The 22877-nt window shown below is 34.7% G+C and overlaps 2 protein-coding genes across 5 annotated transcripts; one reads left to right on the forward strand and one right to left on the reverse strand.

Moving 5' to 3' along the window:
• Positions 1 to 730: 730 nt before the first annotated feature.
• Positions 731 to 17845, forward strand: LOC143445191 (transient receptor potential cation channel subfamily M member 3-like). Of its 3 annotated transcripts, none has more exons than XM_076944112.1 (37): positions 731 to 973; positions 1975 to 2063; positions 2473 to 2661; positions 4738 to 4861; positions 5544 to 5683; positions 5763 to 5836; positions 5974 to 6098; positions 6182 to 6353; positions 6691 to 6856; positions 7128 to 7251; positions 7389 to 7464; positions 7851 to 7951; positions 8158 to 8292; positions 8538 to 8627; positions 8896 to 9063; positions 9376 to 9546; positions 10145 to 10242; positions 10843 to 11071; positions 11287 to 11420; positions 11735 to 11807; positions 11980 to 12171; positions 12303 to 12377; positions 12543 to 12760; positions 12920 to 13034; positions 13097 to 13202; positions 14023 to 14143; positions 14287 to 14471; positions 14630 to 14750; positions 14828 to 14942; positions 15092 to 15324; positions 15462 to 15550; positions 15679 to 15794; positions 16200 to 16291; positions 16398 to 16714; positions 16842 to 17026; positions 17186 to 17286; positions 17364 to 17845. In XM_076944112.1, the coding sequence occupies exons 1-37, from the start codon at positions 914 to 916 to the stop codon at positions 17599 to 17601; spliced, it is 5157 nt and encodes a 1718-aa protein (XP_076800227.1). In that variant the 5' UTR covers positions 731 to 913; the 3' UTR covers positions 17602 to 17845. The 3 variants fall into 3 exon arrangements, with proteins under 3 accessions (XP_076800227.1, XP_076800228.1, XP_076800229.1); XM_076944113.1 differs by having other exon boundaries at positions 732 to 973; positions 15465 to 15550; XM_076944114.1 differs by having other exon boundaries at positions 732 to 973; positions 4750 to 4861.
• Positions 17670 to 19958, reverse strand: LOC143445192 (snRNA-activating protein complex subunit 3-like). Of its 2 annotated transcripts, none has more exons than XM_076944116.1 (8): positions 19742 to 19958; positions 19479 to 19609; positions 19145 to 19331; positions 18840 to 18986; positions 18579 to 18715; positions 18342 to 18509; positions 18123 to 18207; positions 17670 to 18056 (listed from the first exon to the last, which is right to left on the reverse strand). In XM_076944116.1, the coding sequence occupies exons 1-8, from the start codon at positions 19832 to 19834 to the stop codon at positions 17883 to 17885; spliced, it is 1122 nt and encodes a 373-aa protein (XP_076800231.1). In that variant the 5' UTR covers positions 19835 to 19958; the 3' UTR covers positions 17670 to 17882. The 2 variants fall into 2 exon arrangements, with proteins under 2 accessions (XP_076800231.1, XP_076800230.1); XM_076944115.1 differs by having other exon boundaries at positions 18579 to 18763.
• Between the last annotated feature and the right edge of the window lie 2919 nt (positions 19959 to 22877).

Genomic DNA, 22877 nt, shown 5'->3' on the forward strand with positions numbered 1-22877 from the left:
CCTAATATTAGCGTTATAAGTTTCATATCAATTGAATTCAAATATTTACCAAACTAAATTATACAAAATTAGGCCTAATAAACCGATATAATGAAAACAATATACAGACTCCACCGATCGTTACATAATGAATTTATAAATGACAATTGATAATAACGTGAGGAACAACAATTAAAGTTAAGGTCACATAAAGTTAAGATCACTTATTGACGTTGAGGAAAATAGTTAATTTACAGCACTTAAAATTATAGTTTGTAGGAATTGTTAGGTAAAAACAACGTTTTATGCAAGGAAATCAGACATAGTACAACGTAAGCGCTCACGTAATGATTACTTTATTGCCGTACACGAAATGTATTACCATCGAAAATGAACATACTTAAGCCAACTTCAAATTTAAGTTGCACCAAGACTTACTATCGAGGATAAAATCTTGACAAAACTCCCCATTTAACCAAAATTAGGTCTCGCAAAATGTTGTTGGGACGCGCAGGAAAGTTCGTAGAACGATTTTACATTAGGCTTATCCTATGTTTGCATGTATGATTTTCAAATTTTATTTTATCTGTTTTGGCCCATATTATAAAACATTAAAAATAACATAAGCCATCCTTGAGTTGAATCTAAGCGGCAGAAAGCGGACCGAATGAATAAATATAACCCGCGGTTTATATTCGAAGATAGCAGTAGCTCGCAGCTGTAAAACCACTCGACCACGACGCCAAAAAAGGCAGTGCACAATTGGTGTTTTGATCAACACCGACAACACGCGTTTGCGTTACTGCTTATGCCTTTGTTGCCTGCCTGGTGAGAGAGTTTAGTTTTTCGCGAGGTGCTTGCCACTAACAAATTTATCAGCGAATGATGAGTGAAAGTACATTTTGGTTTAACGGTGTTGTTCAGGCCATCAGTGATGCAACCGTCGAATCCAACGGAGCGAAGCCGACTGACATCGGGTGAAGAACCGGAGCCGGTGAGGACAGTTTTTTTTTTAAGTCATTTTTCATGGTGTATTTGTTTTGTAGTTGATTTATTTCAAAATGCATGGAATAAAGTTTTTATTTTGACTTGTAAAATGTAAACATTTAACTTGCCGCAGGCCAGACTTGGAAAAGTTTTTTTTTATGTATAGTTTTTTAATTTCATTAGCAATTGTCTATAAAGATTTACAGTAGTATTTTGCCATTTTTGGACAAAAATCACACTTTATGCACAAATGCGCAAATTAAAACACAGCTTTGAGCCAACCAACCTGCACATTTTACAATTTCCATCCACACATATTTTTAGAAAAAGTCCTTGACTCAGTCAATTTTTTTTGAACATAATTCCTGTCTGGCGTAAAGTGAGCAGAGCTGTAAAGATTATGAGCTTTTTTCTGCCATATCATTCCAACAGTCTAGAAGCTAACTATGTTCGAATAGCAATCCATTAATCAAATTGAAACCATTATTATATTTTGGACATGTTTAAAATCTCACTAACCTTAATAGTCTAAATTTATCCTCAAAAGAGATTGCATCCAGTATCCAGGCAAATTCATCAGCTATGTTCTTATGGTCAAGATAAATTTCCTCTTTATCTAAAAGGATATGCACAAAATACAAAGTAAGGATAAAATTATAGCAGCAAAAAATGAGAAAAACTTTGAAAAATGTTTATCACTATCAAAGCCTGACGAATGATTAAAGTTGGCTTCATTCATTTAGCCATAACGATTTACCAAATTTTGATAAGAATTGATGAACATTTATCTGGTTCCCAGGATTTTTTGATTAGTTAGCGATTTCACCAGTCAGTTCTGCACACGTGTACGTTCCAGTGTGTGATTTCAGTAAATCTTGCCATTAAATACAGACTCGGTTCAGCTAAAATTAAAATGAGTGGCAGATAAATTTTAGTCTGGTTGCAGAATTATGTTTTCTAGCACAGTAAATACGATTATTTTGACAATTATCTTAAACTCTTTAACAGGAGAAGTGTTGGATTGAAATTAACATTCGAAAGCGTGAATGCACAAAGTTTATTCCCAGCTCCGCCAATACACATGAAGTAACATTAAGGTGATTCTTGTTTTTACAATTAGGTTGTATATAATTATGTTTTTGGATTACTGTTTAAGTATGTAATCTGTAGTTGTGTTTCAGTATATAGTTTGTATTTTTAATTTTACTGGAATTTAACAATATGTCTAAACTTCTATATTACTGTACTTTAAAAAACAATTGATAAAATCATTGTTGTGGACAGCATCTAAGTACATATGTGCTTTTGAAGAGTCATTGGTTGTTGAAAGTTAACAAACTCTCTGCTTTAGTCCACGCAATCCTGATTGCTCTCTAATCTCCGACATTGCTCACTCACAACTTTAATTTCATTGGATTTGGGTGTTTGCCATCACCTCCCATATTGGTGTTAATTTGGACAAGTTTATGTGGCCTATTTTCAACTTGAACACATAAAATGTTTTAGATGTGGCTGTGGAAGGTTGTTTTCTGATCATCATTACTTAAACACTACCGGTTTGATTGAAGATGAAGAAATACTGCCTCTTGGTGCAACTGCAAACAGTCTTCATGGCAAGGTTGCTGTTGTATCTGAACTTTCTTCCGCCAAGCAATATGAAACTTCATTCATCCAACCTGAATCAATAAATATACAGTGAGTTCAGTGATGTATGTCAGAGCTATTCAACTATTAATTAATTAATTATTATCAATAAAAGTCCTGTTAGATCAATTAAATGTTTAAAGATTTCTGATGAAATTTTTTTATTCACATCCATGAAAGTAGGATCTGGTATTAATAACTAGGTAATATTTAAATGAATACCTGATAATTTTTGAACCCATGTTTTAGCTAAAACATAACATAACAGAACTGGTTGGTAACCTAGTTTTAGTTAGCAAAGTTACTGCCAGATCTGGATCATGCAAACGAATTATATACAAGGGATTAGAATATATTGTAACAACTCACTTACTGCTACAAGTCTTATAGACCTGTGGTTCCTCAAACACAGTTTTAGGCATTACCAACCAGTGAATTGTAGCCACCATATACAACTCATAAAGCTTTTTAAAATTCTTTCTCCACTAAGGTCAACTTGTTTTACCCCTTTCTTTTTTCTCAAATTCCTGGGATTTAAGATGGAAACTAATTCCAGTATCCCAACACTACATATTGTAGGATAGGCCAAAATATGCTCCACCAACAATTGACAAATGTGCATTTTAGTTGTGGGAGGATATAATATTATGGTCTAATATTGAGGTTCAGTTTCAACACTGAAAAGGTATGGATTCAGATTGTGGTCTGACAGTTGAATAGCCTTGATGTATATACAGTACCTGGCAATTAACATATTTATGTTTAAAATTCTATTTTTCTTTAATTTTCCATCCTTTTGTCTTAATCCAGTGGTTCTTATCTAGTTTGGGGTGCCAGTTGATTTTGGAGGGCTGTCGATTAGTGTCACTCGTCATAAGATTATAATATTTCTACATAACTTGAGCATAAAAATGTTTTAATTATCCACAAAATAACTTCTAAACAGGTGTAAAGATAAAACAACTTTCAATCGAATTCTCTTTTTGTATTGTTATAACATGAGAATGGACCATGTCAAACTAGTTGTTTATAACAAACGAAAATTATGAAATCATACTACAAGCTTCGTTTTTTATCAGGTCCTTATTTTTAGGTAACATATGATAAGCATAACTATCTAGTTGGCAACAATACCTTGTAGACGTTGTAGGCTAACATTTAGAGTGCTTCACAAATATCTACACTTTTAAACAAACAAGTTATCGTCTTGTAAAAGTACAGGAAAGTCCCATAACACATGAGTTATTTATCACCAGCCGGATATACACCTATACTGCATTACAAAATTTATATGTGTGTATATATATGTAAATATATATATATATATATGGTGTGGTGTTTATATACGGCATAATTGTTGGCCATGCTTATTAGCTTTTATTCCTTTCACATAATTAAGTATAATTTGAAGGTTCATATGTTGTGCGGTTTTTGGTTGGATTAAACCAGCTGTTCTTAACCGATGGGAAGTTTTGCAAGTTCACTCACAAAGAAGTTTTGTTGTAAATGAACATGTATTATATGCTCTAGCTTACTGTTTAATGCGCATTTTGCACTGTAGCTACTGCCCAATGGTCTTATACACCCAAGGAGGGATGGCCAAGTTACATTTGAATTGATGTTAAGAAAATTCATATATTAATTATTATACTGTATATTACTAATCTGCATAGACTTTGCAATTGTGGTATGTATCAGAAATGTAAGGACTTGATGATAGCAAATCTGTTAAATTGAAGTGTTTGGTTGATTAGGTTCAATTATGTTTAGATGTGAGGTTTACTTAAGGTCTAGCTAAAAAACTGTTACAAACCAAAGGGAGGAAATTTGAGTTTGGTATAGTTGGGAAAACAATATGTAAAAGATTAAGAAATGCTGGATTAACCCATGAAAAATTGCATGCTAAACTTTTCGTATGGTAGTCAGATGTTTGAAGCAGGCTCTGGTAGGGTTGGTCACTTCTGTGTGTCGAAAATCTGGGTAACTCCCAAAATGGTTAAGAACAAATATCTTATATCACTTTGATGAGGATCAGTTTTAGTATAAACTTGTAAACAATATTAACAATGTCAAAAATCGTGTAATTTATATTCGTATATGAATGGATTGAAATACTTTGCTATATAGTACAATGATTAGGTCAAAAGATGGTGGGAGTAAGTGGAATATTTCACAACACACATCCCTATTTCCAACTGATGCGTATGGAACATTGGAATTTCAAGGAACAGGTGAAGGTGACAAGTCACAGGTAGGTAAAAAAAAGTTACTTTCAGTGTGTGACTTCATGCGTTTTGCTACAGTCTGTCGATGTACTATTTCATAAAACTTCTGCTGATAACGATGAATTTGTGGTTTTGATTTTCTTGGTTATGGTGTTGATCGTAAGGAATGGGATAAAGTGAAGTCGAAGTAGAGATAAAATCAGTGTTATATTTAAGCCTATAACATAGTATTGTGCAATGCAGTGAAACCCTTCTCATTTTGTTGTCTTGTGATATTGTGCGATTCAGAGGTTAATAGTCATGTGGTCATTGTAACCATCTGTCTTGGAAAGTTGTAAACATGTTAACTGGCACATCACTTTGAAATATGTCATAACTGCTAAAATGTTTGCATGTGATGATTTTATTCAAATTTTTTTTATGTAACTGCAGTAGATATCAAAGTTCCATTGTAGAAAGTTATCTATCCAGTATTAAGATGGTACATTAAGATAATCTCGCTTTGATGCGACTTAGTCTCACTGGTATTGTCTAGTCAAATGAAACTTTGAACAATGACACAATGTTTAAAGTTACTAATATTATATATATGAAAGCACACTGTATAGAATGTTAGTTCTACAATTATACTATCGACAAATAGACGTATAACATTGATGAAATTAGTGCTAAAACATTTTATATTTTGTGATTTCTGAATCTTCACAGTACATACGACTTGCTCATGATACCAAGCCAGATTTGGTTCTTCAGCTTTTACTAGATGAATGGAAACTTTCAGCACCAAAGATGGTGATATCAGTGCACGGTGGCGCACATAATTTCCAACTTCAGTCTAAACTTCATAGGTTAATTTGTGTTGTATTTACTGTTGAGACCTCTTATATTTTGTTCATTTTTACGATGTGTAAACTGCTGATTTTTCAGGGTATTCTGCAATGGTTTGATAAAAGCTGCCAAGACTACAGGGTCTTGGATTATGACATTTGGTCTGAACACAGGTATCATTTTAAAAAAGAATAATACTTTTTGTCTCTGAACATTATAATAGTTCAGTTTTGTTACTTGAAAGACATCAGCGTTTCATGCTAGTTTATTTGTTGTAAAGTATTGCAAGTCGTGTCTTAAAACCTTGTAGGTGTTGGAATGATTGTTGGTGACGCAATAAAAGAACACAAAGCAAGGTCACGCAGGAAGATTGTGAGCATTGGTGTCGCACCATGGGGTGTGGTGGATCATAGAGATGATCTTATTGGTTCCGAGGTTGGTCTACTTTATGTTGCTTTCTATATTCCTCTTTTTAATAAATAGTTCCTGCATTTCAATGTTAATTTTTCAAAATGCAGCCTATTAGCGCTTACCAGACCATGGGAAATCCTTTAAGTAAAGGTTCTGTATTAAACACTGCTCACACTCATTTCCTGCTGGTCGATAATGGTACAGATGGAAGGTACGACAGCGAGTTGAGATTTAGAAGGCAACTTGAACGACGGTTATCTCAGCAGAACATAAACCCTCGTAAGTTAATTGAAAACTCATTGAAATATTATTACTTCCATTAACATAATTCAATGTTGCTTTGGATTTTTTTTAATCAAAAATATTACAATTACATCACAACACCAATTAGTACAGGAAACTGCTATTTCTTGAGTGATGTTACATCAGTTGTAGTCATCTTGTTGTAATATATAACACAACATAATGAGATGCTGGCAATGCAATCAAGAAAAGCATGTTTTGACAATAAGAAATATTTTTTTTATAAAAAAACGATTGTATTTTGTGGTGAATAGCCGACTTTTTAACTTAATTTTAGAAGTAAGCTTCTATTCTTAGCTGTTTTTGTTTCCAGATCGTACATCGATGGTATGTCTGGTTCTTGAAGGTGGTAAAAACACAATCAATGTAGTGCTAGAAAGCGTGCGCCAGAACCCTCCCATACCGGTCATAGTGTGTGATGGAAGTGGAAGGGCTGCTGACTTACTTGCCTTTGCTCATCAGTATGCTGATGAAGATGGGTAAGGCCTAAGGAATCTATTTTTAAATTTAATACAGTTTACTGATCCACTTTCACATCAATAAATTGCTTTTAATCTTAGTCTACATTTGCTTAAGCAATAACGCGAAGAGTTTTCAATGATATAAATGTTTGAATAACTAAATGCATTTTCAAGTTATTGGTTAGTATTGATACCAAAGCTTTAGCATGGTTTGTAATTTCACAAAGGCACGTAAATGTGCTTCAGACCAACCTGCTCTTGTGTCTATGATTGCATGTATATGTTTCAGCACAATGATGGAAGATTTGAGAGCTCAACTTCTTGTTCTTATCCAGGACACATTCAAATGCAGTCGAGATCAAGCCCAATATTTTTACATGTCAATAATGGAATGTGTTAAAAAGAAGGAATTGGTATTATACCTATTTTGTTTTATCGATTTACTTTTGATATGTGTAATTAGTATATATATTGTTTTTTATCCGAAATATACTGTGTTTTTTACATCAAGATTTTGGGTTTGTTAACTGTCAACCAGTTGTCTTTGCAGATTACCATATTTAGAATGGGACAAGATGTAAAACAAGACGATATTGACATTGCCATATTAACTGCTATATTGAAAGGTAAAATTTGGAAACAACGTACAATATCCAAGGCTTGACTTAGCACAGGAAATTAAATTTATAAGCTAAGTCACAGAATTGGGTCACTTCCCCAATCTTGTTTATCACGGCTAGATTTTAAGGAGATTAAACTGCAGCTTTAACTAATCAGTAGGGATTAGAACTTTGCCTGTTAAATGTTAATTAGACGATTTTTTTAATTAGTGTCGTTTTAAAAAGCTGTACAAAAGCTTATTACCATACTTTCATGCCTACTATAATCTGCTGTGTAAAAGCTTCCTTTTTTGTTATTGCTTTAACACTCCAATACACTTCAAAGTGTCATTCTATGAGTGACCTTAAGAAAACAGATTATCGCTATTGACGGTTTGTTTATTTTTATACAGCTCAGTGTAAATCTGCCCCTGACATGTTAAATCTGGCACTGTCCTGGAATCGCATTGATATTGCCACCAGTCAAATATTCGTATATGGTCGTCAATGGCCAGTGAGTGTTCTATGTTAATTTTTTCCATTTTGAAGTATGTGATAATAGCATTTGAATTGACTTGGTAGCATTCATTTTGTCAGTAAAATATTTTTCGCAGACTTCATTAACAAAAGTAGCCCCTGGCAATGGTAACGTTTAAACTGGCCTATGTGTTGCTGATGTAACACAGCAACTGGATATTTTGAGACCAGGTATTTTACTAGGTGCTGTCCTTGCAACAAGCCATGATGGACGCCCTGATTAATGACCGCGTTGATTTTGTTAAGTTACTCATGGAAAATGGTGTCAGTATGCATAAATTTCTGACCATAGCAAGACTTGAAGAACTCTACAATGCGGTATGTTTTCACTAAATTCTTGTCGCATTGTTCAGTTTTGTTAGCTCTTTGCCACGCGAAGTAGCGAATTCAGCATTTGCACTTGAAGTCATGCTTTTATATACGGCATTTAAATTATAATGCAGCAAAAACCATATCTCCTATAGTGTTGTTATTTTCAATGCATCTTAACATATTGATGGCAAAATAAGGATTTGAGAATGGGTAAAATAATTATTACACTTCTTCAATTTTTGTTTGTGCAGAAAACACCTGTTCATCTTGTCTACTTGATAAATGATGTTAAGAAGAATATTCCACCGGGATGCAGATTTACATTAATAGATATTGGCCAGGTATGTAAAAGTATAATTCGGACAAAATTAATGGTTAATGAGTCTGTAGATTAATGAGTCTGTAGATTAAAATATATTTCAAAACTGCAAGTGAGGACTAAACCATGGTTTACGGTTTAAATAAACCTTGTTTTAATTGATTATGATTTCATCTGTTCGGTAGTATCTTGCTAAGATTTATAAGTTATTAAATCAAAAGTTTTAAAACGTTAGGACAAAATTAATTGTATGTGCTTAACGTTTTAAGAAATTTAAAATACTACATCAGGTCATAGAGCTGCTTATGGGCGGTGCTTATCGATCCAGCTACACAAGAAAGCGACTTCGCCTCTACTATGCTGCCAAGATGAAAAGTGAACCTGGTGTTCGAAAGCAGTTAAGCTTCATGATGGGGCTGAATACTTTTGGAAGTAACACAGTCGCTGGAAAGGCTGAAGTAAGGCTTAGCATGTGGTCTATGAAGCTTGTATTCAAACTTGTTATTATTGGCTCACGCTAGCCATTGTGTGCAAAATGCTACTATGGCAGACCAATTTTGAGCTAACCATAGTATATAACTAAGATATTTCTGAAAAATTATAATGCATTATTGCTTTTTGTTGCTATTGATGCTTTTATGCTGTTTAGATACAGTGTGGCATTTTTGCTCAATGGTACTGGCATAAGTAATAAGAAGAACAATGCACACTGCTGCAAGGCATTTTCATACTGTATTTATATATTTGTTGATTTCTATAAATTTTACCAGACTTCCACAATCACGCAGCAGGAAAATAGGAAGCAAGCACTTGAAGTAGCACATCCCACTTTACCACATTTTCCTTACCCATTCCATGAACTGCTGATATGGGCCGTTCTGATGAAACGACAAAAAATGGCTCTGTTTATGTGGCAGCAGGGAGAGGAAGCCATTGCTAAGGTATATAACTGTAACATTACAGCCAAGGTATCATTATCTAGAGTGCGTTACTAAAGTAACAATTAAATAAAATGGAGCTGTGTAATTATGCAAACTATATTGCGCTGTGACCAGTTAATCCTCAGATTAATGAATGCAAACTATATCAATTTTTTGAACTTTTTGAATTACTGACCAGTATTTCGTAAATTCAATGCATCGCCATGAATAAATGAGGGTCATGTCAATTTTTTGAACTTTGTGTAGGTGTGTGAATAGTTGAATACCGTATACTAGTTTGTCATTAGTCAATTAGTCATCATTGTATAATTTTGGTAAAGCAATGTTTTGTAAAAACTGCCTGAGTTAAAAATGAATTTGAATGGTGCAAGCCTTCACACAATCTACAGTTGCAGTTGCTCGGTGTTTGCATAGTTATTGAGTTTTAAGCTAACACCACCCACGATATATCTACTTTGTACTAGCTACTAATAATGTGGAAGTATTTACAGAAGGCTTGTTACTCATTTACGTGTAAAAAGTAGATTGAAAGATAAGAAATACTGAAAGCTAAAACGCAAAAATCAACAAATACCAATTTGATCTCACTTGCCTTCAGGCTTTAGTTGCTTGCAAGCTGTATAAGACAATGGCCAAAGAAGCTGCAGATGATGACCTGGACGTGGAAGAGTCTGATCAACTTCGAACATTTTCAAAGTAAGATAAGAGGAAATACTTTATAGCTCTTGTTAAGCAGTGTATATTGGTTGCAACTGGACATGCGTGTTCTTCGTAGACGTTTTTTGGTTACAAGAAAAGTACCAGTTTTTGTCACATTGGTACATTCTTTTGCACTTAACAGTATCCTGGAGAAATCACCTTACATGTTTTTGCATAGCGATTATTACCAGATCACTTTTTTCCCATGACACACAGCTAATATCTAAATCAATACTGAAAAGACATTAGTTCTACAACATATTAACATAAGCGTGCTTTGAAATATTAAGTATTAGAGTTTAGACTTTAAAGATAAAGAGGTAAATATTTATAGATGGCATACAAACACCTTAATTAGCGTAACAGTATCATACTGGATATGTATTAAGACGATGTTTAATAGAAACGCTTATGGAATAATAACTGTAAAAATCGGTGGTATATAATTATAACAACATTGTTCAATTGAGATTTTGTGCTATACGTATTTGTAAGTAAATTATTCTTTTGCTTCATCATTACCCTTAGCCTTAATAAAAATACAAGTTTTGTAATTTATGGTATGGACATTAAACAAGATTATATTTTTGTCATCAGAGAATTTCAAGATCTTGCCATTCAACTTCTTGAAATATGTTATCATGCGGACGATGATGCAACAAAACATCTTCTCACTTACGAACTTAAACATTGGAGTCGTCAGACTTGCCTTAGTCTTGCCTTAGCTGCCAAGCATCGTGATTTTATCGCCCATCCATGTGTTCAGCTTTTGTTGAATGATTTGTGGATGGGTGGGTTGTCAGAGCGCAAAAACTCAGGATTAAAGGTTATTCATTTAGCTTTTATGTTTTGTATTTCGTGTATTATGCATTGGTATTATCCTAAATGTGAAATATGTGTGGTTTGTACATTGTACAATAAAAATTATTGAAATATAAAGTACATTTTTTCAGTTGTAATTGCACTGCATAAGTTATAGTAATAAGTAATAAGTCTTTAAAAAATTAAAATTAGATAAATATAAAATCATCTCTTCGACAGGTGATACTTGGTATATTTTGTCCCATTTTTCTTCTCACACTCGATTTCAAGACCCATGAAGAATTGTTATTGATGCCTCAAACTATGGAGGAACACATGCATGAAGTATCCAGCCTCTCCTCTTTCATTGGAGGGTAAAAATGAATCGTTAAATGCTGTCTATAACAACATATTTGTGGATGGTGTATTTTATTTCATTCAGCTCTGTTAAAATACGTAATTAGGCTTAGTGGTGGCCATCCAATGACCTTCCATTTAGTGTAGACTTAATAAATTGGTTTTATTATGTTTAAACCATAACGTGATAAAGAATGTAACAAGGTGTTAAATGGCCTGAGGTGTTAAATTTGTTTATTATGTTGTGGTTTTAAACCGAGGAGGGTTAGAAAACAAGTCTCATAAAATTCCAAAAGCTCGTTTAAGTTTCTTGAGACCATTGCATGTTTAGTTCCAGCTCAAGTTCGAGTTCGTCATCCAGTTCAAGTTCATCTTCAAGTGGAAAAAGTTCATTGTCATTACCGGTATGTTTTTTATAGTGTTATGTATGTATTTGCGATTTTTGGCAGACTATTTTTTGTTTGTTTGTTCAGTTGCAATTTAACTTGATTGAGCTGTACTTAGATGGTTGTATAAACTTTTATTCAAATTTTTGTTTGGTGTTAAATCCTGACTAATCTTGCTATTAACTTCCAGAAACCTGAAGTGCTTGGGAGAGCTGTTTCAGAAGAAAGGGTACAAGACGCTTATGTTATGCTCACCACACGACCCAAACAACTTACACTTAATAAAAAGATCTATGAGTTTTACAATGCACCCATTACTAAGTTCTGGATGTACGCCATGGCATATATTGGTGTATTGTTGCTCTTCACATATGTTGTATTGGTGAATACAATTTTTAACAGTTGCTGTGTATGTGCGCTTGCTTTAGGCTTCATCTTAATCTCAACTTTATTGGTGTTTGAAGTTGAAATGTATGCTTATTAGTTATGAATAAATAAATACACACTTTGCAGGTGAAAATGTCCAATTACCCTTCCATACCAGAGTGGATAGTTATTTCACATGTGATAACCATGACCATGGAAAAGGTGGTGTTTATAGAAATCGTATAAAACAAAATATTTCTCGTTTTGTTTGTTATATTTTATCCTCTGTTTAAAGTAAAGTGTAAAGTAAGCTAAAATGTAACCTATTCTTACAGTAGTTATCGCTATTAATATGAGATTTGGTCTTTATTATCTGTTATTATTCAGGTACGAGAGATCGTAGTATCTGAACCAAGTGGGGCTGGACAGAAAATAAAAGTGTGGGCGAACAGTTTTTGGAATTTGATGGATTCTGTAACAATATTGATGTTTTTTACTGCCCTAGGCCTGAGGTTGACCCAGAATGACCATATTCTTCAAATAGGCCGGGCTTTGTATTGTGTCAATATTGTCCTGTGGTATACGCACCTGCTAAATGTCTTCAGGTGATAAACTATCCTGTTATGCCTCTTTTTCTAGCAGCATGTGTTACAGCCACATATAATTTAATTAAGCAACTGAGTTTTATTATTCAGTTTAAGGTGTTTTTGACTAATACCGCTATGCATCTATTGCTGTTACGCTATGATTTTAACGGGTTTCAGTGTTAACAAACATCTTGGTCCATATGTGATGTTGATGGGAAAGATGATGGTCGACATGGCAACGTTTATCATTCTTCTTGCAGTCATCTTGACTAGCTTTGGGGTAGCACGGCAGGTATTTTGAGAAATAATTTTTTTGCATATCAACTTTGTATTGATATGCTTTCATATTTTTAGGCAATACTGCACCCCAATGAAAATGCAAGCTGGACACTGCTCAAAGATGTTATGCTAGAGCCCTACTTCATGTTGTATGGAGAAGTGTATGCAGGGACCATAGATCGTGAGACTCTTAAAATAATATCATTGTCTTTTTGATTAATAGAAATTTTACACATCTGCAATATTTTAACATGTAGAGTAGTAATATTTAACCAAAAGTATCAGATGGAATAGATGTTGATTCTTATAAAAATTATTTTTGTGTATTAATTATATACAGTCGAATCCGCTTAATTCGGACACCGGATAACCCGGACAACCGCTTTATTCGGCCAAAATGCTCGGGAACGGAACAAAAGTAAAAATTGAACGTAAAAAACTCCTGTTAATTCGGACAATTCTCCGCTTAATTCGGACACATGTTCGCAATTCCATCGTTAGGTTATGACACAATAAACAGTACTTCGTTCGTTTTAAGACAAGATGCAATTGCATTATGAGCGATTATGGTGAAACAATGACGATCGATGCAGTAACAATCGACAATGAACTCATATAAGGCCGTGCCAGCTTCATAGTCGCTTTTACTTCGGTACAATCGCGTCCATCTTGTAGGACAAAATTGTACAGAAAAGTTTAGGACAAAAAGTGAAATTGCTCACTAAAGTAAACGAAGACGTTTTATGCGATCAGTGCCAGTTACTGCAGTATAGCGCAGCTGCAATTCAGTTATTACGCAACAGTACAGTATTTTAAATGCGTTTTTTGCCTTTATGCATGACCATGAAACGAACAATTGATTTTCCGCTTAATTCGGACAAAGCCGTTTCTCCGCTTAATTCGGCCAAAAGTGAGCGGAACCAAAGTGTCCGAATTAAGCGGATTTGACTGTATTTAAAAAAATTACATATAAGGTTGCAAATTTTTATTAAATATTTTAGCTTGCTATGGTGAGGACAAAAGTTTGTGTGTCGTTGGAGCTTGGATAGCACCAACTTTGATGACGATTTACCTTCTTGTTGCCAACATTTTGTTGCTGAACTTGCTCATTGCTGTTTTTAAGTAAGTGAAATTTTAAACCAAAACCAAAGTTATCCAATAGACAACATAACAAATAAAACCAAACCTTACAATAACTTACTGGATTCTGATAAAATAGATGAGAAACAGAAAATAAAACTAACGGTAAACAACATTTTCAACAGTAATACATTTGCACGTGTGAAGACCTACTCAGACCGAATATGGAAGTTTCAACGTTATATGACAATTGTTGAGTTTGAATTGAGGCCAGTCTTGCCACCCCCACTTATACTTATCAGTTACATTTTCTTGATCTTTCAAGCACTTTGCAAAAAGAGGAAATCCGGGACATCTGATCGTGGATTAAGTACGTTAATAAGAAACAATTTTTATCTGTTGTTGCTGAACTATGTGTTATTCCTAAAGGTTTTATGTAAAATTTTATTGATCTTGAAGCATAAATGTTCATATGTTTTAACATAGTATATTTTTTTCACATAAATGGGTGTGATTTGTGTGGTACAGAATTATTTCTGGATGATGATGATGTTGAAAAATTACATGACTTTGAAGAAGATTGTGTTGATGAGTATTTTCGAGAAAAAGACAAAGCTCTCATTAAGGAAGATTCAGTAGATGGGAAAAAGTAAGGAAATCTTCAACATTTTTGAAATTGTTTTGAAACTAGAAACTGTTCGATTTTCACTCATTTAAACCATTCAGGTTTAATCATTTACTTGATACTGTTGATGATATGTGTGAACGAGAAGTTCTACTGACAAACTACATTGTAGACATGCATGAACGTTTATCAAGTCTGGAAGATACTAATGTTAAGGTTTGGTTTTGATTGACAAATAAATTTAATTTACAACTTGCTTTACTATCAGTCAAATAATGCTCATCTGTACTATGCAAAATTAAGACATTTTCCAAGGTAAATAAATTTTGGGTAAGTTCAGATTCCATTTTAGTTTTTTTGTTTAGCTTCTTCAGCTCCAATATAGTGGATCTGGGTTAAGATCTCGACACAACACAGGTCGCTCTGATTCATGCTCAGGGCGTGAAAACGACGTTCACCCGGCTCCAGAGCTTGGAGTCGTGCCCGAGAGCACAGCATCTGTGCGTGCTTGGTGGTCACTGAGACATCGAAGTCGTATTCGTCAGGACTCAGAAATGAGTACCGCAAGTGACTGGCAGAATAACTTCCTAAGACACAGGTAAGATGCTTTTATTTCTAACGCTTTAAGTTCAAAGTATTAGATATCTGGATATATGATACTGTATATCCATTGGACCAACGTGGACTTGATGCATGGAATTTTGCAAGGTTTCGCTGTGATTTTGTTTTTTTAAGTAGAACTATCAGTCAAGATCGCTATATGCCAACTAAAGCAACTGAGAAAATTGAATTCAAAAAACCGCTAAGAAAAACTAATTCTACAGGTAAGCAGTGGTGGAGGTGCTGTTTTATTAATAAGCAGCTTAAAGTTAGCAGACTATCATGGAACAGTTTCTATCAACTTGTGTTAAAGCTTAAACGAAAAGCTAATAAATCTGTTTTTGAATACTAGGTATCATTCAAGAAAATAATCCCAGTGCCGATGAGCTGGAATCAAAAGGACTTGCTCGGTACAAGGGAATCAATCACCTCGCGGTGGAAGAGGATTTTAAATCCATGTCTTGCCAGGTACTGCGATTTTGTTCGCCTTGTGTCAATACAAGTTTGTACCTAAATATGCACATAAGTCAGGATAACTTCGTCTAAAATATGAAACTTTTGCTGCTTGTCATAGCAAGTCAATATCAACACAATCTTAATAACTGTTTTAAGTCTTTTCTAGTTATTGTCACTTGTTCCGATGTAAAAGCGCATGCTATTAGCAACTACTGTAACTAGCACTTTTTTCGGTCCCCATCAAGCCAATGTTAAAAAGTAAAATAGTTGATTGTATATTGTGCAGTTTGCATTATATGTATTAAGTAAATATTTAAGCCTACTTACACAACAGAGCAATATTATTGCCCAGTAATAAGCGCAACTAATAGAGACTAACAACAAATAATAAAATAAATGTTGAAACTTGGATTTTAGGACATCATGCTTGCAACTGATACGAGCAAGCAGATAACCAACATAAATCACACTGTTCATGGCAGTACACAAATTCCTGATTACGGCTTACAGTAAGTATAATATCAGTTTATTAACAGACATGGAACTACATGTAAGAAATTTTCCACTTCTCCTAACACAATCTAATCCTCATATTGACTGTCATAATTATTGTAGAATGCGACCACTATTCAAAAGGAATTTTGCCATTCCGATTGACGAGGATCTTCGTCATGACCTATTAAGCTCAACTGAGTCAGGATCTTCCAGTGGAAGAGTCACTCCTAAAGAAATGTTTGCTGGTGTTTCTGAAAGTGGTTTAAGGCGTTTAGAGATCACCAATAGCACACCCACACGTTTGAAACCACCAATGCTGAAAGTTGCCACCAACTTAGTTAATGATCAAATTCCCTCCACCAGCTCAACTCCCATAATGTTAAGTAAGCTTTCGGTTCCTCCTGCAACATCCAGTACAAATACAAAGAAAATCTCAAGTACGAATTTAATTTTTGACTGTTCTTTTTTGTCATGTAGCCATGTAAATATAGCTTATAGTTACACCAATCTACTTACAAAAAAGTTGAGGTAAACATTTGCTCTTTCACCAATATGCAATTGCAGACAAAATAAAACCTCGTCATCAGCGTCTAAGCTTATCGACTGGCCTTGGTGTGGGTAGTCAAGCATCTCCAATGAATAAATCGACATACAAAAGTATAACAGACAACATTGATACATCAAGTTGGCATGAAATATATGCGCCACTTGTTCCCCAGACCCCATTTGATGGCTGGTGGGCTGGAAAGGTATGGAATGTCTTGTTGAGAAATATAACTACCAGATATAGGTATCAGAACCGACTAAGGTTCAAAATGATTTGGTTTGCCCAACTAGTTATACTTTCTACACTGCGCTTTTGCTAGCTTGTAAATAGGAGTGGTATTACTTTATGTGTGTAACTTTAGGCACCAGAGTTTGATGCACAAAGACCAATTAAATTTAGTGATCAAACATCACTCAGTGAGTGGGATGAAGATAATGAGTCTAACATCAATAGGAAGGGCAGGTAAATTGAAAAGCTTTGAAATTTGACCAGACGAGTGAGCCAATAGAATTAGCTTACTCTATTTAAAATATTTAAAGATCAAAATCAAAATCACAACATCGCCGTAAAAAACATCTGAAAAGGAACAAGAAAATCCTTGCCCAGTTGGCAGAAGCACCCAGTGTTCCTCAGCTGAATTCCAATAACAACTCTGACCCACCTTACACTAACCAGACTTCCACTTTCCCAAGGTCTCGACGCCAAACCGTATCACTTACCAGCCTAACAAACTCACAACCTGAAATGCTTCTTTTTGGAGATAAAGTTGTGAAATGAGTTACCGTGTTCTACAGCATTTCAGTTATTTGCTGTTTAACTACACTGTCTTTGTACTTTCTACAATCTCTTATGGCCTTTTATTTATTATACTTCCTCTGCAAAACGTGCACAGTGTTTTTTCTCAATACAAATTGTACCTACGTGGTTTTTTATGCATTTTATCTTGCTGCTCGATCATTATACACACATCATAACTGTGAAAAAAGCTTTAGTTTGGTGTTAATAAAATTGGCTGTCCGGATTATGTTGAAAATGTTTACAGCTAGATAGATAGGTGTTTAATAGTTCAGTGCGAACGCAGGAATATAAGGGAAGGCTGTAAATTCACCAAGTTTGTTGCCAGATTTGTCATAATGTAACAGCTTGAAACAAAACTCGCAGAAAAATGCTGGGTCAGTATCTGCTAGTGAATCGTATCTGGTGTACCAAGTGGCTTGGTGGAAGTTGCAAACCTGAGTGAAAATTAAGTTCGAATTTATGGTTGAATGAGTATGAGTACGAATGAGTAAAACAAATACCTTGCAAGTCTGTCCTTTTAAGTGTGCTTTGGATACTGTTATTGGATATGCGCTTCTGGATTGGCAATCTGTACCATTAAACAACCTTTAAAAAAGAGAAAACAACATTGCGGTAATGGTCACACACAAATTGAAACCATCTACCTTCCATCTTCCTAGATAAAACTGTTAACAACAAAAGCAAATTATTTTCATGAATAAAGCAACCAAAACACAAACCTTATATCTTTGAAATGAATTTGGTGCTCACAATCACCTTGATGTAAAAAAACATAAGGGCAGCCGAGACGAATTCGTAGGTCATTGAACGTGCATTCATCCATGCTAGCAACTTGCGCATTATCAGGTACAGCTGTTTCATTAGTTTTTGCCCACTCTATGATGTCCCTAAAAGTTTTTACACCATAAAAAATCAGTTCACCTTTTGCTTAATCATTTCTTAACATCTCCACTTACTTGCTAAGATCAACACTAGATGGGTTTCGCAGATCATTAAAAAATGTATTTTCAAAACAGAAGAACGAAGAAGTGCAAATATCTTTCAAGCAAATGTCTCGCGGAAGGTCTGGATTTTCAGTAAAATTTCCAAGTGGCTGGTGATCAAGTACGCAAGGTATTTTGTCACGGAGCTCAGTTAGTTTCTAAAATTAAAGGTCTCGTAAATTTTAACTATCTGAAATAGGCTTTGTTAGGTTGGCTGTAAAATACATTACTCACCTGACTTCCAAGGACATATATGTCTGAACAACAGGCCTTATACCTACGCTCATCTCTGGGAAAACTAACAGAAACTGTGATAACTATTTCTGGACAAGTAACTTGATCTTTGTCATCTTTTGCAGGAATTCCGTGAGTACGAGCAAGCTAGAAACAAAAAAACCATTAGACTAGTTCCACAATACATCCAAAAGTTAGCCAATTTAGCCATTATGCTAACATTATAATAAAGTGACCTAATGTAAAAACACATGTATTTTATAAAAATAAATGATACATAGCACTGCAATAAAAGATTTGTTTACCAATGCACAGTCCATCTCGGTATATTTGCAATGAAGAAGACGTGATTTTTTCGAGGGTTTGAGCACTTTTTCCACAAGGTTTTTGCGCCGATGACTTAAAGTGATTAATCCTGTGTCTTTAGGTATGCAATTAGCATCATCCCACACAAGTACCTCTCCTTCACGAGGACACACCAAAGACGAAGGGCTAAAAAGATAAACAAAAGATTCTCTATGAATCCTTTTCAAAGTAGGCGTTATTGCAATAAGTAGCCAATAATACGCATTCAAACTACTGTACCTTATACAACACGATAACTTAAGCATTGTGCAGCAATTAGAACAACCACTACACCTGCAAACTTCCTCTAGTTCTTTAACTGTTGCTTCATCCACATCCAGTTCTTTTGCTAAGTTTTCAACAGAAAATTCCTCCTTTGTGGTAAAATCCATCACTGATTTTGGAAGAAGAAGCTCACATTCTTCCTGGAAATTTGTAACAATTCTCGTTTAATTTGATTGCCAAGTACCAATCGCAAAACTTAACCCTGAGTGTTGTTATAACAATTATCAGCGTTCAACAGTCATATATTATCAAACAAGAAAACACAAACACACCTTGAATTGTCCGACGTGTACTAATGGTGAAATAAAACCGTGCTCCTCAGCAACATTCATAAAGCTTTTGTATTTGGCCTTCAATCTTGCCATTTTTTGTGTTAAACGTCAAGCTGCATTTCATACAAAATAAGATAAATATAGTAGTAAAACACAATGCAAATATTAAGAACTAAATAAATGTACAAAAAATTCAGCTACATTGCAATAAAAAGTCGCCAGTACCACATTGCAAGAGAATCAACAAAATTATGATAAAATAGTTTTGTGTAGGGGCTTAACCTTTTCGAAAACTTTCTACGCCATTTTCTTTTCTTTTGGCCTTTTGATTTTTTTGTATTTTAGTTGGGTTCCCAGTCCACACAAAAACTTCTCGTTGTTTATGTCTCGATGATACGTTTGTTTAAAAAGTTTTAGTTTCATTTAACTGAAAGAGGAAGCTGGGTAATGTAAAATACGTTTGGGAAAAATTTATGTAAGGTTCAAGACTATCTTAGGTAATTAGGTTGGTCCCATCCTTGTTGGTTCGGCTTAGCTGACTAAGTTATGTTCATGTACCAACTTTAAGCTTCAGTTTAATTTGTTCATTATTTTATTTTATGAGTTTGTTTCTCAAAAATATTTCAATCTTTTTTATAATTGAAATGATACTAAAGGCTCACCAAAGAGATTTAAACACATGAGTAGAAACTTCTCTTTTGCGCATGACGTCATGTTTGTTTCTTTTATTCTCTTGGAGCATATTCTACTTTCGACACGGTCACGGTTCACTACATAACAATAAACATGCAGACGACGACAATGATTTTCAGATCTGTTTGCTGCTGGAAGAGATTAGTCTTATTATTACGGTGCAGTTGTTGGGATCCAATAGGTGTTAATTTTAATTGAAATTAATTAATGAAATCAGGTGATAGTTTTAGGTTCAGCAATTAACTTAGTTTCAGTTCCTTGAACTGATAATGCTGCTGTTTTGTATCAAGGCATGGCTTAGCCTAGCCTACTTGAGTTGCGCGGGAAGATTTTTTCGTTCACCACATTTAAGGTGAAAAATAAAATGAATGGATGTAAAATTTAGATAGACCGAGTCATATTGTATTGTTTCATCTGCGCATAAAATTACGCTCCACGCGCAGAATAAAAACTTTACAGATTAAGACTCATTAGTACAGGTCTTATGTTGCAGGTTTTGAGTTATTGAAATAAGCTAAATAGTCTGAAATAATGGCAAACTTGTGCTGTTTACCGATGTGTAACAACAGGTCACCTGCCGTGACTCTCTTTAAGATACCTTCGAGAAAATTTGTAAAAAAAGAGAAGGAAAGCTGGGCAGAAAGGTTGGAGTGTATCGTGCTGGCTTGCAGAAGCGACGAGCACATAAAAAATCTATTTGCTCGAGATGCTGTGAAAATGTGTGAAGTGCATTTTGAAAGATCTGACATTGTTTTAAGTAAAATTTGTTTTACATACACTTACATGTAGTGTAGCTAGTGTATTGAGGAAAGATATGTAATGTAATGCCATGTCTAGCGTTTGATGCAGTGTTTGTTTTCCATGAGATGGTTTGATGCAGAACTTCATAAAATTTACTAGCGAGTGAGCACAGCATAACACTGCATCTGTAACAAGCTATTAGTGCAAACCGTCACTGGTTTCAGATTAATATATGTACGATTACAAGTATCAGAATTGAAAATGTTCATGTATGCACAAATAAGAGTTTTTTGCAGAGGGTTCCCGTAAAGAATTACCTGAAGGAGCAGTACCCACTTTGTCTTTGCCTAAGCTGACTTTGGCGCAGGTACATTTAAGAAAGCCGCCGAAGAAGCGTATCTTTGAAACAAAAATACATTTCAAATCTGTTGCGTCCTTGAAATCTGCTCGCTTGCCGGAAGGTTGGCAGAGGTCATTTGAAAACAAAAATGTTGTTTTTTCTTTTTATGATGGCTGTGATCAACCTAAATACTCGATTGGAGTATTATATGACATGTCATTAAGGATATGCTATTATGGCTGGAAAGCACCTCGCTCAAGTTGTATTTACTCCCTGGACATGACTACTCAAACACTACACGGCACCATAAAAGATCTTGAATCGTTTTCAATATGTTCTGGATTGTATAATTCTGGAAGTGGCCTGCCACACATGACTACCAGATCTATGACACCATTCAGTTCTGAAAATGCACCAACAGTTAGGAAACTTGCATACAGGTGAAACTAGTTTTTCAATTGTGCCTATTGCATTTGTTACATAAAGAAATGGGGAAAGATATCACCCTGAGTTAATAAAGTAGGTTTAGGTCTCCTTGAGTAATAAACTACTGAAGTAATTGGTGTAAAGATATCAACATGTTTTAAGTTCAGTTGACCTCAATTTTTTGTTTATTTCGTAAAAGCGTGCTAAAATCAACCCTTGCAATTTTCTTTATAGGTTCTGTTTGAGTCTAGCTGCTAAAAGTAAAAATGCCTATGAAGAATTACGACAAAGTGGCATTTTACGACTACCAAGCTCACGCACCCTTAATGACTATCGGTAGCGTATGGGTTCAGTTCTCTGCAATTTGGCTATCTACGAGCAATTGTTTCACTTGCTCACTTTTGTACTGTTTTCAGAAACGTTTACTGCACTGCACCTGCCATTCAAGATAATGTTTTAGAAGAACTGAAATCCAAAAGTCTCAGTCTAGCATCACATGAACGATTTCTCGTTATATCAATCGATGAAATGAAAGGTGAAACTTTTCTTGGTATTTTTAACACTATTAATCACACTGTGTAAGATTCTTATTCATGCTTATTTTGTTTACAGTGAAAGAAAATATTGTGTACAATGCAGCAACAGACCGAATAATAGGATTTGTTGATCTGGGTGTCGACAGACAATACAATAATGAAGCTCCTGCCACACATGCCCTTCAATTTTATGGTAGGAGTATCCTTAGCAATTTTTCCCGGCCTATTGTCTTTTATGCCACCAAGAATACAAAGGCATTTCACTTGGTTAGCATGTTCTGGGAAGTGGTTGAATCCTTGGACGGATGTGGTTTTACAGTCTTAGCACTTGTTGCTGATGGTGCATCCTGCAATCGAAAATTGTTCCAATTGCTCAACAATTCCAATTTGACCGTCCCCT

Source organism: Clavelina lepadiformis, chromosome 2, assembly GCF_947623445.1.
Source record: "Clavelina lepadiformis chromosome 2, kaClaLepa1.1, whole genome shotgun sequence".
Classification (NCBI taxonomy): Eukaryota; Metazoa; Chordata; class Ascidiacea; order Aplousobranchia; family Clavelinidae; genus Clavelina; species Clavelina lepadiformis.

What these genes read in the sequence shown, in the direction of transcription:
- LOC143445191 (XM_076944112.1), top strand. Translation starts at nt 914, where the DNA reads ATGCAACCGTCGAATCCAACGGAGCGAAGCCGACTGACATCGGGTGAA. An exon ending in TAACCATGACCATGGAAAAG is followed by an intron (nt 12,378 to 12,542) that starts GTGGTGTTTATA and finishes GTTATTATTCAG; the next exon opens with GTACGAGAGATCGTAGTATC. An exon ending in AAGAAAAACTAATTCTACAG is followed by an intron (nt 15,551 to 15,678) that starts GTAAGCAGTGGT and finishes TTTGAATACTAG; the next exon opens with GTATCATTCAAGAAAATAAT.
- LOC143445192 (XM_076944115.1), bottom strand. Translation starts at nt 19,834, where the DNA reads ATGGCAAGATTGAAGGCCAAATACAAAAGCTTTATGAATGTTGCTGAG. An exon ending in TCTAGTGTTGATCTTAGCAA is followed by an intron (nt 18,510 to 18,578) that starts GTAAGTGGAGAT and finishes AAAAACTTTTAG; the next exon opens with GGACATCATAGAGTGGGCAA. An exon ending in ATTCATTTCAAAGATATAAG is followed by an intron (nt 18,208 to 18,341) that starts GTTTGTGTTTTG and finishes TCTTTTTTAAAG; the next exon opens with GTTGTTTAATGGTACAGATT.